The sequence below is a fragment of the Sinohyriopsis cumingii genome, chromosome 13 (assembly GCF_028554795.1).
Source record: "Sinohyriopsis cumingii isolate HCF-2022 chromosome 13, ASM2855479v2, whole genome shotgun sequence".
In the NCBI taxonomy this organism is placed as follows: domain Eukaryota; kingdom Metazoa; phylum Mollusca; class Bivalvia; order Unionida; family Unionidae; genus Sinohyriopsis; species Sinohyriopsis cumingii.
Window position 1 is genome coordinate 27,416,522 of NC_142973.1, and position 12,956 is coordinate 27,429,477.

A 12,956-nucleotide genomic window follows, 5' to 3' on the forward strand; every position below is an offset into this window, starting at 1 on the left:
TGTCCACGGAAACCACAGTATACTGCCTTATAGTGACACTGTGTTATGATTAAGTACATTAAAAATACTCCCACATTGTAAAGCTATCTATGGAAGCATTAGAGTATATTGCCTTAAAGTGAGACCACCAGAATGGAGTACATCATTCAGAGGTCTTTAGTTATAACTGTCCATAGGAATCAGAGTAAGCTGCCTTATAGTGAGACTGCCTATTGATGGAGTCAGTTATGCAATATTTTCAGATTATCGCACTGTCCATTGTCCACTGGAGACACAGAATATGCTGCCTTATAATGAGACCACCTTATAATTTGTAAATTATATATTACTCTTATGTTACATGTTTAGGCTCGAATAAACAGAACACAAGAAAGAGTGAAAACAACAAGCTTTGAAAAATATAATAATTTATTTCCCTGGAAAAATTCTGTAAAAATGAAAAATATGAACTTATGGTTTTAAGAATCAAATCCAAAAATAATCCAAGAATAATCCACAAATAAAATTTTTGAAGTCCTCATAACAAAATGTTCTAATGATTTCAAGTTTGAGTCCTAATGAAGAGTCCAAGATGGAAGACAATGAAGTTTGCTGTAATCTGTAGTGTTGAAGTCTATAGTTCCTTGTAGAAACAAGAAATATCACTCTGGTTTTGGAAATCTGAATAAATTTTTATTAGAGCTGTCTTTTGTTCAAAAACTTTACATGAGCACACATATTTTCCAGGAAAAAACAGAATTAATCCTTCTTGAATCCATGTAATTTGAAATAACTCCAAACAGCACAACTTACAACTTCCAGTGTAAAAGCCCAACTACTACTGAGAATATCTCTCCAAAAGAAAGGTTATATCATATTCTAAAATGCAAAAAGGGGGTCACATCATCATGTTCCAGAACCTTGTCGAAATTAATTACTTGTTAAAAATCATGTACACCCAGTGTGGTCCTGACAAAAACCAATCATTTTACTCTAAAAAATAAAATTTTTTAAAAAAATATTGTTTACATCTTAAACATGTAGTCCCATCATGACCTCAACAACAACCAATCGTTTTAAAATAAAAATAGAACTTTTTACGTGGTTGCTACTAATTTTGAATCAAGGTCAGGATCTAGATCAACACATGGTGTTTACAAAACGAACAGTCAGTGTCAAACTATTTTCTGGAAAAAGTATCATCTCCAGTGAATAAATTTACATTACAATAGCATGTAATGAAAAATTTAAAAAAAATTAAAACTGACAAACAAACAATTAAATTGAAATAAATATATATTAGATCAGATATAATTCAATCAAATATACATAACAATTATTCCCTAATTATAATGCTGTCTGTGAGAGTCTTGTAGTTGACTGTTTTATAATGAGACCACCTTGTGATCGAATATATTATATATTACTCCCTAGTTATAATGCTGTCTGTGGGAGTCATAATGTTGACTGTTCTATAATGAGACCACCTTGTGATCAAGTATATTATACAGTACTCACACATTATAATGCTGTAAATAGGAACCAAATAGTTGTCTGCCATATAGTGAGACCATGTTGTGATCAAGTAAATGATACAGAACTCCCACATTATAATGCTGTCCATTGGATCTATAGAGTATACTGTCTAATGATGAGACCATATCTGCCTTATCACAGGAATGGTGTTATAATTAAGGGCCTTATAGTGTAGGAGTGCTGCAGTATTTAAGTATATAAACCATCATCTAGTTTAGGTATTTCCCCCAAATAAGAGAGCACATTCATCTGAATGCTTATCTTTTAAAGTTTTAATTTTTAAGTTCCTACTATCAGGATAGTAATTAAGTTCACTTTAGTAATTTTAATTCAGTTTTATTTATTTAAATTATTCATTGGAATTACAAGGTGCTGATCAGAAATGAGCTTTCAAAAGTAATGCCATTTGAATTTCTAATTGATGGAAACAAAATCTTAAGCCCAACTTAAGCTCAGAAGTTTTGCGATTTTCGGACCATTATTCTCAAAACATTTTGAGCAAGAAACTCAAGATGAAGCTCAGAACCTCAAATCAGATATGTTACTTAGGGTATACTTACATTATACTAATTTGGCAGTCTGGTACAGGAACAGAAGAAAATTATGAAAGTTCTATGATTCTAGCTATATTCTAACTAAAGTTACAGACTGTCAGAACTTTGGGACTTTGAGCTTGAGTTCCTTGCTAAAATATTTTTAAGAAGACTGGGTCAGGCTTGATGTGGCATAATATACTTAACAATCATGGTCTATGCCATTCACTTAAGTTCCATGTAAAATGAAAAGCATAGGCCCTGATATGTCAGATCATTTACTGTGCATACTCTAATCTGTCAGAGCATAACCAGCATAGACCCTTATCTGCCAGAACAGTGTAATTATAGACCCTGGTCTATCAGAGCATTACAAGAATATTTCCAGATCTTTCAGAGCATTAAAAGCATATACCTTGATCTGTCAGAGAATTAGTCATATAGTCTGATCTGTCAGAGCATGACCAGCATAGACCCTGATCTGTCAGAGCATTACATTCAGCCTATGTTGGGGGCCATATTAAAGTGGTCTTTATAGGGAGGTGGTTGTTATATACAGGTAGGAATTATATAAGAGGATTTTATGGATTTGTTCAGAGGTATGTGATTAATTCAGAAAAAACAATAAAGTTGACATTGATTTCACCCCTTATAATCACCAGTCACAACAGACAGTAGCTGAGTGGTCTAAAGCGCTCTCTGTTACGGATCACTGCCATCTCACCTCTGTCTGCGTGTTTTCGAGTCTAGGATTTGGCCAATGTGGGTATGTGAGAAAGCTTGCCAGTAGCTTCTCGTGGGTTGGTGGTTCTTCCCGGGGTTTTCCCAGGTTCTTCCTCAACCACTGATACTGGCTGCCATGCATAGCCTATCGTGTGCTGAAAAATGGCGTTAAACCACACAACAACAACAACAACTACAGACAGTACATGATGAACTACAGGACCAAACCTAACCAGGGTGTTATTGATAGCTTTGAACAGGTGGTTGCTAAACACATGCAGATTATATAGGACATTTCAAAGGGACTAAAATGTGTGGTCTCAGTGGCCAGGAGGCTGCTTTAATGCATGTGGTTGCTAGGCTAGGTTTGATTTTATGCTGTATTCAGTTCATTGCATATTACATGTACATGTACATACAATAACATGGTATTTAGGTGTGCTTTGATCGAGTTCTCATTCTTGTCTCATTTCAGCTGTACAGTACAAAAGAGGAAAAGAAATATCATCGGAAACTTGCTTATTTGAAAATGTATTATGATTGAACTAAAATGTACATAGATCAGCAGTTGTATGTAAATATAAATGTACATTATAAATAATTGTGTATATGTATATAAAAAATATTCCAAAGGATTTGTGTATGAAAATGTGATATGTATGAAATAGATGCATTGATGATGATCACTTATTTCAATAAAGAAAATATGTATATGATATATTTTGTACATTGATTGTTTATAGAATCTACATGAAAACTACATAATTGTTTCAGATTTTTATTGATGTCAAAAAGACAAAGTTATATGGATATTTAAATTAATATTATTTACTCTAACCATTTATTGGGACAGAGGCAGGAGGCAGGGAATAGATTAGAACAAATTATTACTGTAGACCTCCTCTTAACAGGTCATTCTTAAGAAAAAACACTGCCTTACAAGAGGCCATTATATTCAGTCCCAAGGTAGGTCATTTTACCATTTCATCCCTCCTGATTGGAGATCAACTTTCTTATAAGGCCATCTTTTCATCACTATAGTGTTAGCCTGTCTTATAAGAGTAAGTAACACTTTTGTAAACAGGCACATTTTTTTATGTTAAATTTGTGCAGATTTCTCGCTTTTTTTTAAATAGCATGATTTTGTTTAATTTATGCAGTTAAAATTTTCCAACTTTATTCTGTTACATTACTGGTGAAAGTATTGGAACATGTTTTGGGCACAATCTACATACATGTGCTCTACAGCATTTTCAACTACACCAGTGACAATTGCTGAGTAATTTAATACACATATATATTGATCAAAGCCAACTGTTTCATTTGGCCAATCTCACATAATGATATTATTCTCAATTGAACAGTGCAGTTTTTTTTCTTCTTCTGCTTGCATGTGTCATACAGAGCTAATATATATAAGCCAGTGTGTTCATATAGATGCATTTACTCATAATAAATTGAATGTTAATTGTTGTTCTAAAATTTAATGCTATTTTAGTTTAAACAAAGTCTATTAAATCATGATTGCTGAACGCTTAGCACCTTAACTTTTATCAAAAAGACCTCCAGAGGAAAATTGTTGATTGCTGCAAACTTTTATAATGGTGGCCAATTACTAAGTTGGGTCTATGCATAACAAATAACATGGCAATGTGATATTTATTTTCTCCAGCATGTTCAGCTTTGATTGTGACATTACAGCGTATGAGTTCAGTTTGATTTGTATTGGATCATACCTTTAGGTTGACCTCATGCAAATATGCCCACATACTTTAACATTGATTTTGCCTTATGTATTTCTTGGAGCATATATATAATGACCTTCCAAAGAGTATGGATGGATGAAGATTGAAATAGAATGAATAATTACCATTTAGAGGTATTTGTAATCAAATTCTGAAAACACCATTTACTAAAATAGTCATTACTGAAGGCCTACATGTTTTATTTGACTTGTATAGAATCAACCAACTTAGGTAATTTCTTTGTGTAGATCTAATGCACCATGCTTCAGTAACTGTATTTCCAAGAATTTAAATTTTTTATAATTCTTAAAAAGTGATCACATATGGAATTAAATGTTTTCTGGGTTTTAAATTTCTCCTTGGTTCTATTAGGCTATAGCATGCAGGTACAACTTCTTTACCTCTAGTTATAAGTATGTCAGTAGCAAAAGAACTATTTATTGAGGCACATGTGTATAGCTAACCATCAAGGTTAAATTCAGAAATATGCAACATAAAAGATGTAATATTCTACACTAGATCCTAGCTCTAGAATCTGATAAAAACATCTAGTTTGTATTGTGCATCAGCATAAGCAAATAAACATTTGTATGTCACTACAACATCTGTAGAGGAAGTACATAGTGTTATAAAAATTCATCAGTCACATCAATCAATTCCTGTCATACCCACCCTGATGCAGAATTCATATCCATTCAAAACCTTTTGAAGGACTTCATGAATTGAAACTAAATTTGACAAGTGGCTGTACATTAAAACAGCAAAGATCAAGTTTGATTTTCACTTTTTGCAGACAAAATGTAAGAAAGTTATGACCTCTGTTTAAATTAAAACTCAGTCCTTGCATCATATTTGCCAGGTCATCCATATTGTGAAACAGTTATGTTCTTTAATGCAATTGTTATTGATAACAATAATCTTCAGATTTTGAAGTTTGTTCTTAAGCCTGCAGTAAAGTGTTTAATCCCCATGATTTTAACTTTATCCTTTGATTTCCTTGCCCACAATTTACTTTGATCCAGAAGCCTGTATGATTCCATGTAACAATCTTGCTCAGCACCACAGTAATCTTATGTTTGTGCAAAGGGTCACCAATTCATCGTCAGTGGTGTTCTTTTAGTTCACCTAGCTGTAAAACCAAGTGAACTTATGGTATGGCTGTTCATTTATTGTACATGAAAAGCTGCAAGACCAATTTCAACCAAACTTGGCACAGCACATTGTGGCATAAAACACCAATGATGATAATTTGACGTAAATTTTGGCTAATGCTACTAAAAATAGAAAAATGATGTCTCCAAAAACACCAAAGAAAATTTGATCAAATTTGACACAAATGCCAGTACCAAAAATGGAAATGACTGTTCATCGACAGTTGCTACTTTCAACTTATTCTCAAAATCTACCAAAAAATAGTAAAAAAAACTTGACAGAGAGCATCTTGGTATTAAGACCATTTAGTTTTATACAGAAGATACATTCAAGCATCAAATATGGCCACTGTTGCAAAATAAAGAAAAATAAGAGTTTCATCAAATTTGACAAAAGCATCTTGGCATGAAGACCTTTCAGATTTGTGCAAATGATATTAGTTTGCTGTCAAGTAAGACTATCATTACTAAAAATAGGAAAACCTTCAATTTTTCTTGAGATATGCTGAAGAAAATTTTACCAGACTTGACAAAAAGCATCCTGGCATGAAAACCTTTCAAATTTGTACAAAATGATGCTGCTCAGTGGTAAAATATGGCTGCTGTCACTAACAATAGAAAAACTAAATGTATTCTGTTGAATAGTTGTGGACCAAATTTAACAAAAGACTGCTTAATGGAAATGGACCAAATTTAACAAAAGACTGCTTAATGGAAATGGACCAGATTTAACAAAAAGCATATAAAGCATTCTGGTATGAACCCTTTCATATTTGTACAAATGATACATATTTGCTATCAAGTATAGTTAGCACTACATACAATATAAAACAATACTTTGAACAATATATCAGAAACTTCTCAGCAAAAAATCAAATTTGACAGAAAGTACACTGGTTTCAAAGGTTTTTACATTTACACTGATGATTTTAATTCAGTTTCAAGTATGGCAACTGTTACTAACAATGGACATGCCTTTAAACACATTCTCAAAATCCACTCAAAAGAATTTGACCAAATATTATATTCTAGAATTAAAAGATTTCAAGTTAGAACGAATAATGCCAATCTGCCATCAAATGTGGCTGTTGTTGCTAAAAATAGAAAAACTTTCACTAACTTTTAAGCAACAACCAAACAAAACTTCACAGAAACTACTCGAATTTGAACACCATTTAAAATATGTGCAAATTATTCTATACATCAATCAACTAGAGTTGCAATTAGTAAAAGTAGAAAAACATTTATGCATCTTTATCTCAAAACAACACTGAACATTGTTACAACTCTATGGTCTTAAACTAGTAACAGAAAAGAGTGAAAACCAACAAGTTTTTTAAATTTAAAAAAAATAATTTATCTTCCAAGAATACACAGGGAAAATTGAAAGAGAAATTACAGTATTGTGAGTTAAGTCCAATTAGTCCTGAAAGTTCTATCACAAGTCCAAAAGTATCAAGTTCTGAATGAATTCTATAGGTGATCAAAATGAATTCCAGTATTGCTGTTGTACTAATATTCTTGAACGTGTTAATATACACAAGCTTTGCCAGTAAGTACACTTTGTAATAATAAACTTCTATGCTCTGTTAGCTATTTAAAATTTTCAGCAATTTTTCTCAAAATAAGGAAAATAATAATCTACTTTTCTTTAAAAGGGGTTACTAATTTAATATTTCTACTAACATCAAAACCTGACCTTGTATGTGAAAAAGAGTGCTTTCTGCCTGCCTGTTCTAATTCTTTTCATTTTAATTGCATTTCTCTTTCTTCTCTCTTTGCATTTCTCTCTCTTCTTTTTCTTTCTTTCCTCTTTCTGCATGTGCATTTTCATTTTTCTTTCCTCTTTCTGCATTTCTATTTCTCTTTTTGAAGCTGAAGCTTTCTTCTCTCTATTTCTATCTGGTTTATTAATTTCAATCCTATTACTTTCATTCAAAGTGAAATAGAAACTAACTAATAAAACCCAAAGCACTTTTATCCCCAAAATTCGTTGACACCAAATATTGGACGAAAACATTTTTTATTTCTTGCCTTGTTAAAGAAGCCTTCACTTCTGAAAGATCATATTACCTGGCAAGTTGGAGCAATTAATCCGTTTTCAAGGACTCCAACCCTTTCTGGATAATGATTTAAAATAGTGTTCCATACTTTAGATGACATTGTGTAAAGCTTGTTGGACATAATCATGGAAAAAAGCCAGCAAACAATAACAATTAAATTTACGTAAGAATAATTTTGACGAATTTTTAGCAAAGCATCCTGGCAGGTTGTTTGTGTGTTTCAGTATTGGACAAATGATGCTGATGTGTGATCAAATAAATATGAAGCCACAAAATTTGGAGAAAATTGCAGCAATTACTTTCATAACACTTTGGAGACATTTCCGTAAAAAGCATACTACTGACTTTTGGCCAGCTGCTCTTGCAGTATTCGCTAGATCATTTACTTTAACTACATAATTTATTTATTTTACCATTTTATAAGTGTTAACAAGAAACCTAAATGTGTCTGACGTCACTCACCTGACTGAGATCTAATGGCAAATGTAAAAGCAGTTTGCCAACATCTGGGTCTGTTGGATGTTTTCTGCTGACAGTTCCTCCAGTGTTGTTGATTGTATATATCATGGTTACAGTTAGTTTATACGTGTTCATACGTAGTTAATGGCATATTACACTTTCTGTAAAATTGGGTCATGTTCCATTCAGCAGTGTATTTTTTAATGTAAAGTTGTATTGTTTTTAATAATGGCAGTCATGTTTGATGGCAGAATGGTATTGTTGATACAAATCAGAAAGGACTTCAAACTTGGACACCTTTTTGTCAAATTTGGTAAAATTCTGTTCTGTAGTTTTTCATCAGGTTATTAATGGTTTTCTCATTTTAATAATAGCAACCATATTTGATGGCAGATTAGCATTATTTGTAAAACCTAACAACCCTTAATTCCAGAATGCTTTCTGTAAAATAGGGTCAAATTTTGGTGATGGTGTTTGGGAAGTCCTTTAAAGACTTGTTATTTTTAGCAACAGCAGTGATATTTGATAGTAAATTGGTTATCATTTGTATCAGTTTTAAAGCCTGTAATGCCTGAATGTTTTCTATCAAATTTGTTCAAAGTTTTCGAGCAGTTTCCGAGGGGAAGTCATTGAAAGTTTTGCATACTTCTACTAACAATGATCATGGATTAGCCACATTTGTATAAAATTTCATGTCAAGAGACTATGTAAAATTTGGTCAAATTCTGTGAAGTTGCTTAAATATTGTTCTATTTTTAATAATTGGCCATGTTTGATGGTGGATGAGCATCATTTGTACATTATTGAATGTTCTCTGTAGGCTCAGAATCAAATGGTCATTCAGAGATTTTTCTTATGGGAAGCTGGATCATTAGAGAAATTTGTAAAAACCTTTATGCCAGCATGCTTTTTGCAAAAGTTGTCCAAATTCTGTAGAGCAATTTCAGTACATTTGTGAAAGGAAGAATACTGTTTATTTCAGTGACAATCAGTAAAAGGTAAAGGTCACTGACTTAAAAAAGATAAATAGTTGCTGAAAAATAATATTAGTTCAAAATCACAGACCTGGACCAGACTTTGTTCATAGTTTGCACGTAGAATATGGAGGAAGGCTATTAATTTCGAGATGAAAAGGTCAAAGGTCAAGTTCATTGTGACTGCAAGCAGAAAAATGTTTTTTGCACAAATCAAATTATTTTACATCATAAACCTGGACTAAACTTAGTGGATGGCTTGCACATGGGGCAACGATGGTCTACTTATTTTTGGGTCAAAAGGTAAAGGTCACTGAGGCTGGAAAATAATTCTCAACCATGTACCCCTATCCAAGTTTGTATATGGCTTACACTTTGGGCAAGAATCAAGTCTTTTGATTTTAAGGTCCAAAGGTCAAGGTCACTGTGACTGAAAGAAGAAAAATAGTTTTTACATAAATGCTTAGGTTCTAGACTACATGCTTTGACCAAAGCTTGTGGAGGCTTAAGATAATGAAGTGGCCAATAGATCTAGGGGTCAAAAGGTCAGATATCAAGACCATTGTGACTCAAAGAAAAATGGGTTTTGGCACAAAATTTGTTCTTCAATAAGTTGACCAAGCTTTGTGGCTGGCTTGCAATTAGAGAAAGAAACCTTTAGTTTTCAGCTCTAAAGGTCAAAGGTCATTGTTAATCTAATAGAAAAATAATGGTTTCTGCAGTTAATTTAGTTTAAGACAACATACCTTAATCAAATAAATAACAATTATGAATGGATCATTGATGCATGATGAACAAAGAGCAATATCCTAAGCTAAATTGGTCTTATCAGGTGAACTAAAAGGGAATAAAAATATATCAGAAAGGAAGGGAAAAGTTGATGTTCCTTTTGATACTGATGTGTGTAAAGTATCAAATTTGGATTTCAAACAGAACACTGTTGCAGCTATCTTAGGTGATCACAGCTGTTGTGTATATCTATATTGTGCACTAAAATTTTGTCGGTGATTCAGGGTATAGTGCCTACCTGATTTTTGCACAACAATTATTCATTCCTGTTTAATATCAGTCTTTGGAATCTATGATCAGAATTAATAGTTGTATTATAGGGCTAAACATAGTTATTTCACGTGGTATGGTATTTATATAGGTTTTAGAAGAAAAGATACATTTGTATATAAATGTTCTAAATTCTCTTGATAAATTTAATAATTGTATATTTAAGATAGAGAAGTATTTTGTTATTTAGTGTTAAATTTAGGGGATGTGTTTCCAGTTAAATATGGCATTATCAACAGCCACATAGGGGCAATGGTGTTAGGCTATAGTCCAGGCTTAGAGATTGAAACAAATAAGTCATTATAATAGTAGGACTGTGTATTCATAGACTACTATAAATCAATGATAAAAAGTTTCCCCTAATAGTCAAACATTTTGTTTAATCACCAATTGTTGTGAACTTAGTAGATATAAAGTGCATAAAAAAGAGGTAGTTACAGTTCAATTTGGTATTAATTAGCTTATAAGGATAAAGTAATTTCCCCTTTAATATATTTTTGTAAATTCTGCTATACATTAAGGAGTGCAAAAAAGTGTGTGTGGAGAGTGGATATATGGCTTTATTTGGAATATATGATTTTGTGCACTATGGTATGTAGACTATGGTCAGATATAAAGAAGTTTAGCTCTAGAAAAGGTCTGCAGGGAATGCTTTCTCTTTAGTCCACTATTATTGTTTACAAGCTATGGTCAAACAGGGCAGGGAGTCAGAATGTGGATCTGGAAGCATTATGGTTAAATTAAATGTGGAAAAGTAGAACCCTTTTGCTTGTGACTAATTCCTTTTAGTACAGTTACATCAAAACAGATGCCACAACAACTGTGGTCAAATACAGTTTGAGAGGAGTTATTTATAAATTATTCATTGAAATTGGACTAAAACACAACTTAGGGATTACTGAGGACTCATTCAAAAACATTCTGGATTATATCATTATGATACATCAAGACATTTAAGATTTGAACATTCTATACTTTTGGACTTCTTGATAGGACATTTCATATTACTTAGGTATTTAATTCTGTAAGTAACCTCTTCAAGTTTTGCTTTGTAATTTCGAGAAATAAATTCTTTGTTGTTTTTACTAAACTTGTTGGTTTGTGTTCTTTCTGTTACATAGCTTAAATCTTAGGATTGTAACACAGGTTTATTGCAGGACAAATTTATCCCTACTGTGCCATTGATCTTGCCTCACAACTGACTACAAAGAACATCATTTAAATGTCAAAATGGAATGGGTGATATCTATCAGCTCCTCATAGTTTCCAATCCCTGTTTTATACACTGTCCCTTTTCCACTAAATAACATTTTAAGGACTATATAGTTTGCAACTCTCACTATTTTTCTGACAAAATTGAATGAAGTTATGGCCCATTTAAAAGTCTACCTTTCTATTGCATCATACTGGCAGGGGCATCATTGTTTTTTTTTAACACATTTCTAGTTTGTTTGTATTACCCACTCTGACAAATTTAACTTAATAATCATGCACATTCTTCTAATTTGGGCTGTAACTCGATCTATTACTATCAAACTTGCATTGTGTGTGCATCTTGGGATAAAAGTGTGTCAGCACCAATAATGACTCACTGTGACCAACTTTCTAGAATTTATTACAAGTTACTTAAAAATTATTTGCTCTTACTCCAACACATATTACTACCAAGCTTAGGCTGAAGATGCATGTTAGAATAAATGGATTTCAAACATTAGATTGGGTCAGATATACCTTTTTTTCAAGATTTTAAAAACCTACTTTAAAATAGTGTCTGTGCTCTAATTTCCACATCTCATAACCTCTTCCACTGTACATGAATCTTGGGACTGAACTGCATCAGACATCATAAACAAGGCTGCTGTGACCTGCTTTCTTTACCAAACACTAAAGAATCATGTCATAAAGAATCATGTCATAGAGGTAGCTTAGACATGAGGATTTTTATCTAGTAAGCTGCTGCTCACTAAAAATTCCATTTGTAGATAGCACTGCTCTGGTGTACAGGCCACATGAGGACCGTTTTAACATGTTCCAAAACAATATTACTGCTTCTAGCACACTTGGATATAGTTTGTACCAACTGTGCAAATTCTTTTATGGATAAACTCCTACATACATGTCCTGCAAACATTGTTTGACATTTGTGATTTTTTCATGTAGAGGCTAGTGAGAAACTTCCAGCAAACAATGTAAAATTTCTCTGGAAACTAAGATTTGGCAATATAAATGACTGAAGAAAAATAAATCCATGAGAGAGAGATGGGCTCTGTTTTGTCTCTGTCCAAACTAATGACCTTGTGTTTATAATGTTTCAGGATCATATCTGGTGCCTTTTCAATACTACATACTTTGTTTCTTTTAAACTTAACCATATGTCAAGTACATGGCCTTAATCATCACTGGAACTTTCCATGTCACCTTTATGAGGAAAATCTAAAGATTGAAAACATTTTTTCCAGGATCTTGATATGCTGACAATATATGTTGGCTGAATCTGAACGTATGCAATATCTATTAATTTTTAGGAAGAAATATCAATGCATCTTATGAACATTGCCACAAAGTTTAGTAAAAGGCTATTTCAGCAGCTCTATACAGTTTACATTTTGGTGGCATCCCAAGAACTCTGAGCACAATATCAGCTAGTTGAGCAATATCAGACCTTCTTAGGCCTCTGGTTATTAAAATCAACAGTTAGATAAATTATTGTGGAAAAAACTGAACACAAAAGGGA

General features: G+C 32.6%; 1 protein-coding gene across 3 annotated transcripts in view; it reads left to right on the forward strand.

Annotated features, from left to right (window-relative positions):
• Positions 1–5,484, forward strand: part of LOC149785095 (ciliary microtubule-associated protein 3-like) — a 30,063-nt gene extending 24,579 nt beyond the window's left edge. For all 3 annotated transcript variants that reach the window (XM_089978853.1, XM_089978852.1, XM_089978854.1), the window contains one exon: positions 3,247–5,484. In XM_089978853.1, the coding sequence (XP_089834979.1) occupies positions 3,247–3,315 (69 nt within the window). In that variant the 3' untranslated portion in view covers positions 3,316–5,484. The remainder of the gene's footprint in view (positions 1–3,246) is intronic.
• Positions 5,485–12,956: the final 7,472 nt, after the last annotated feature.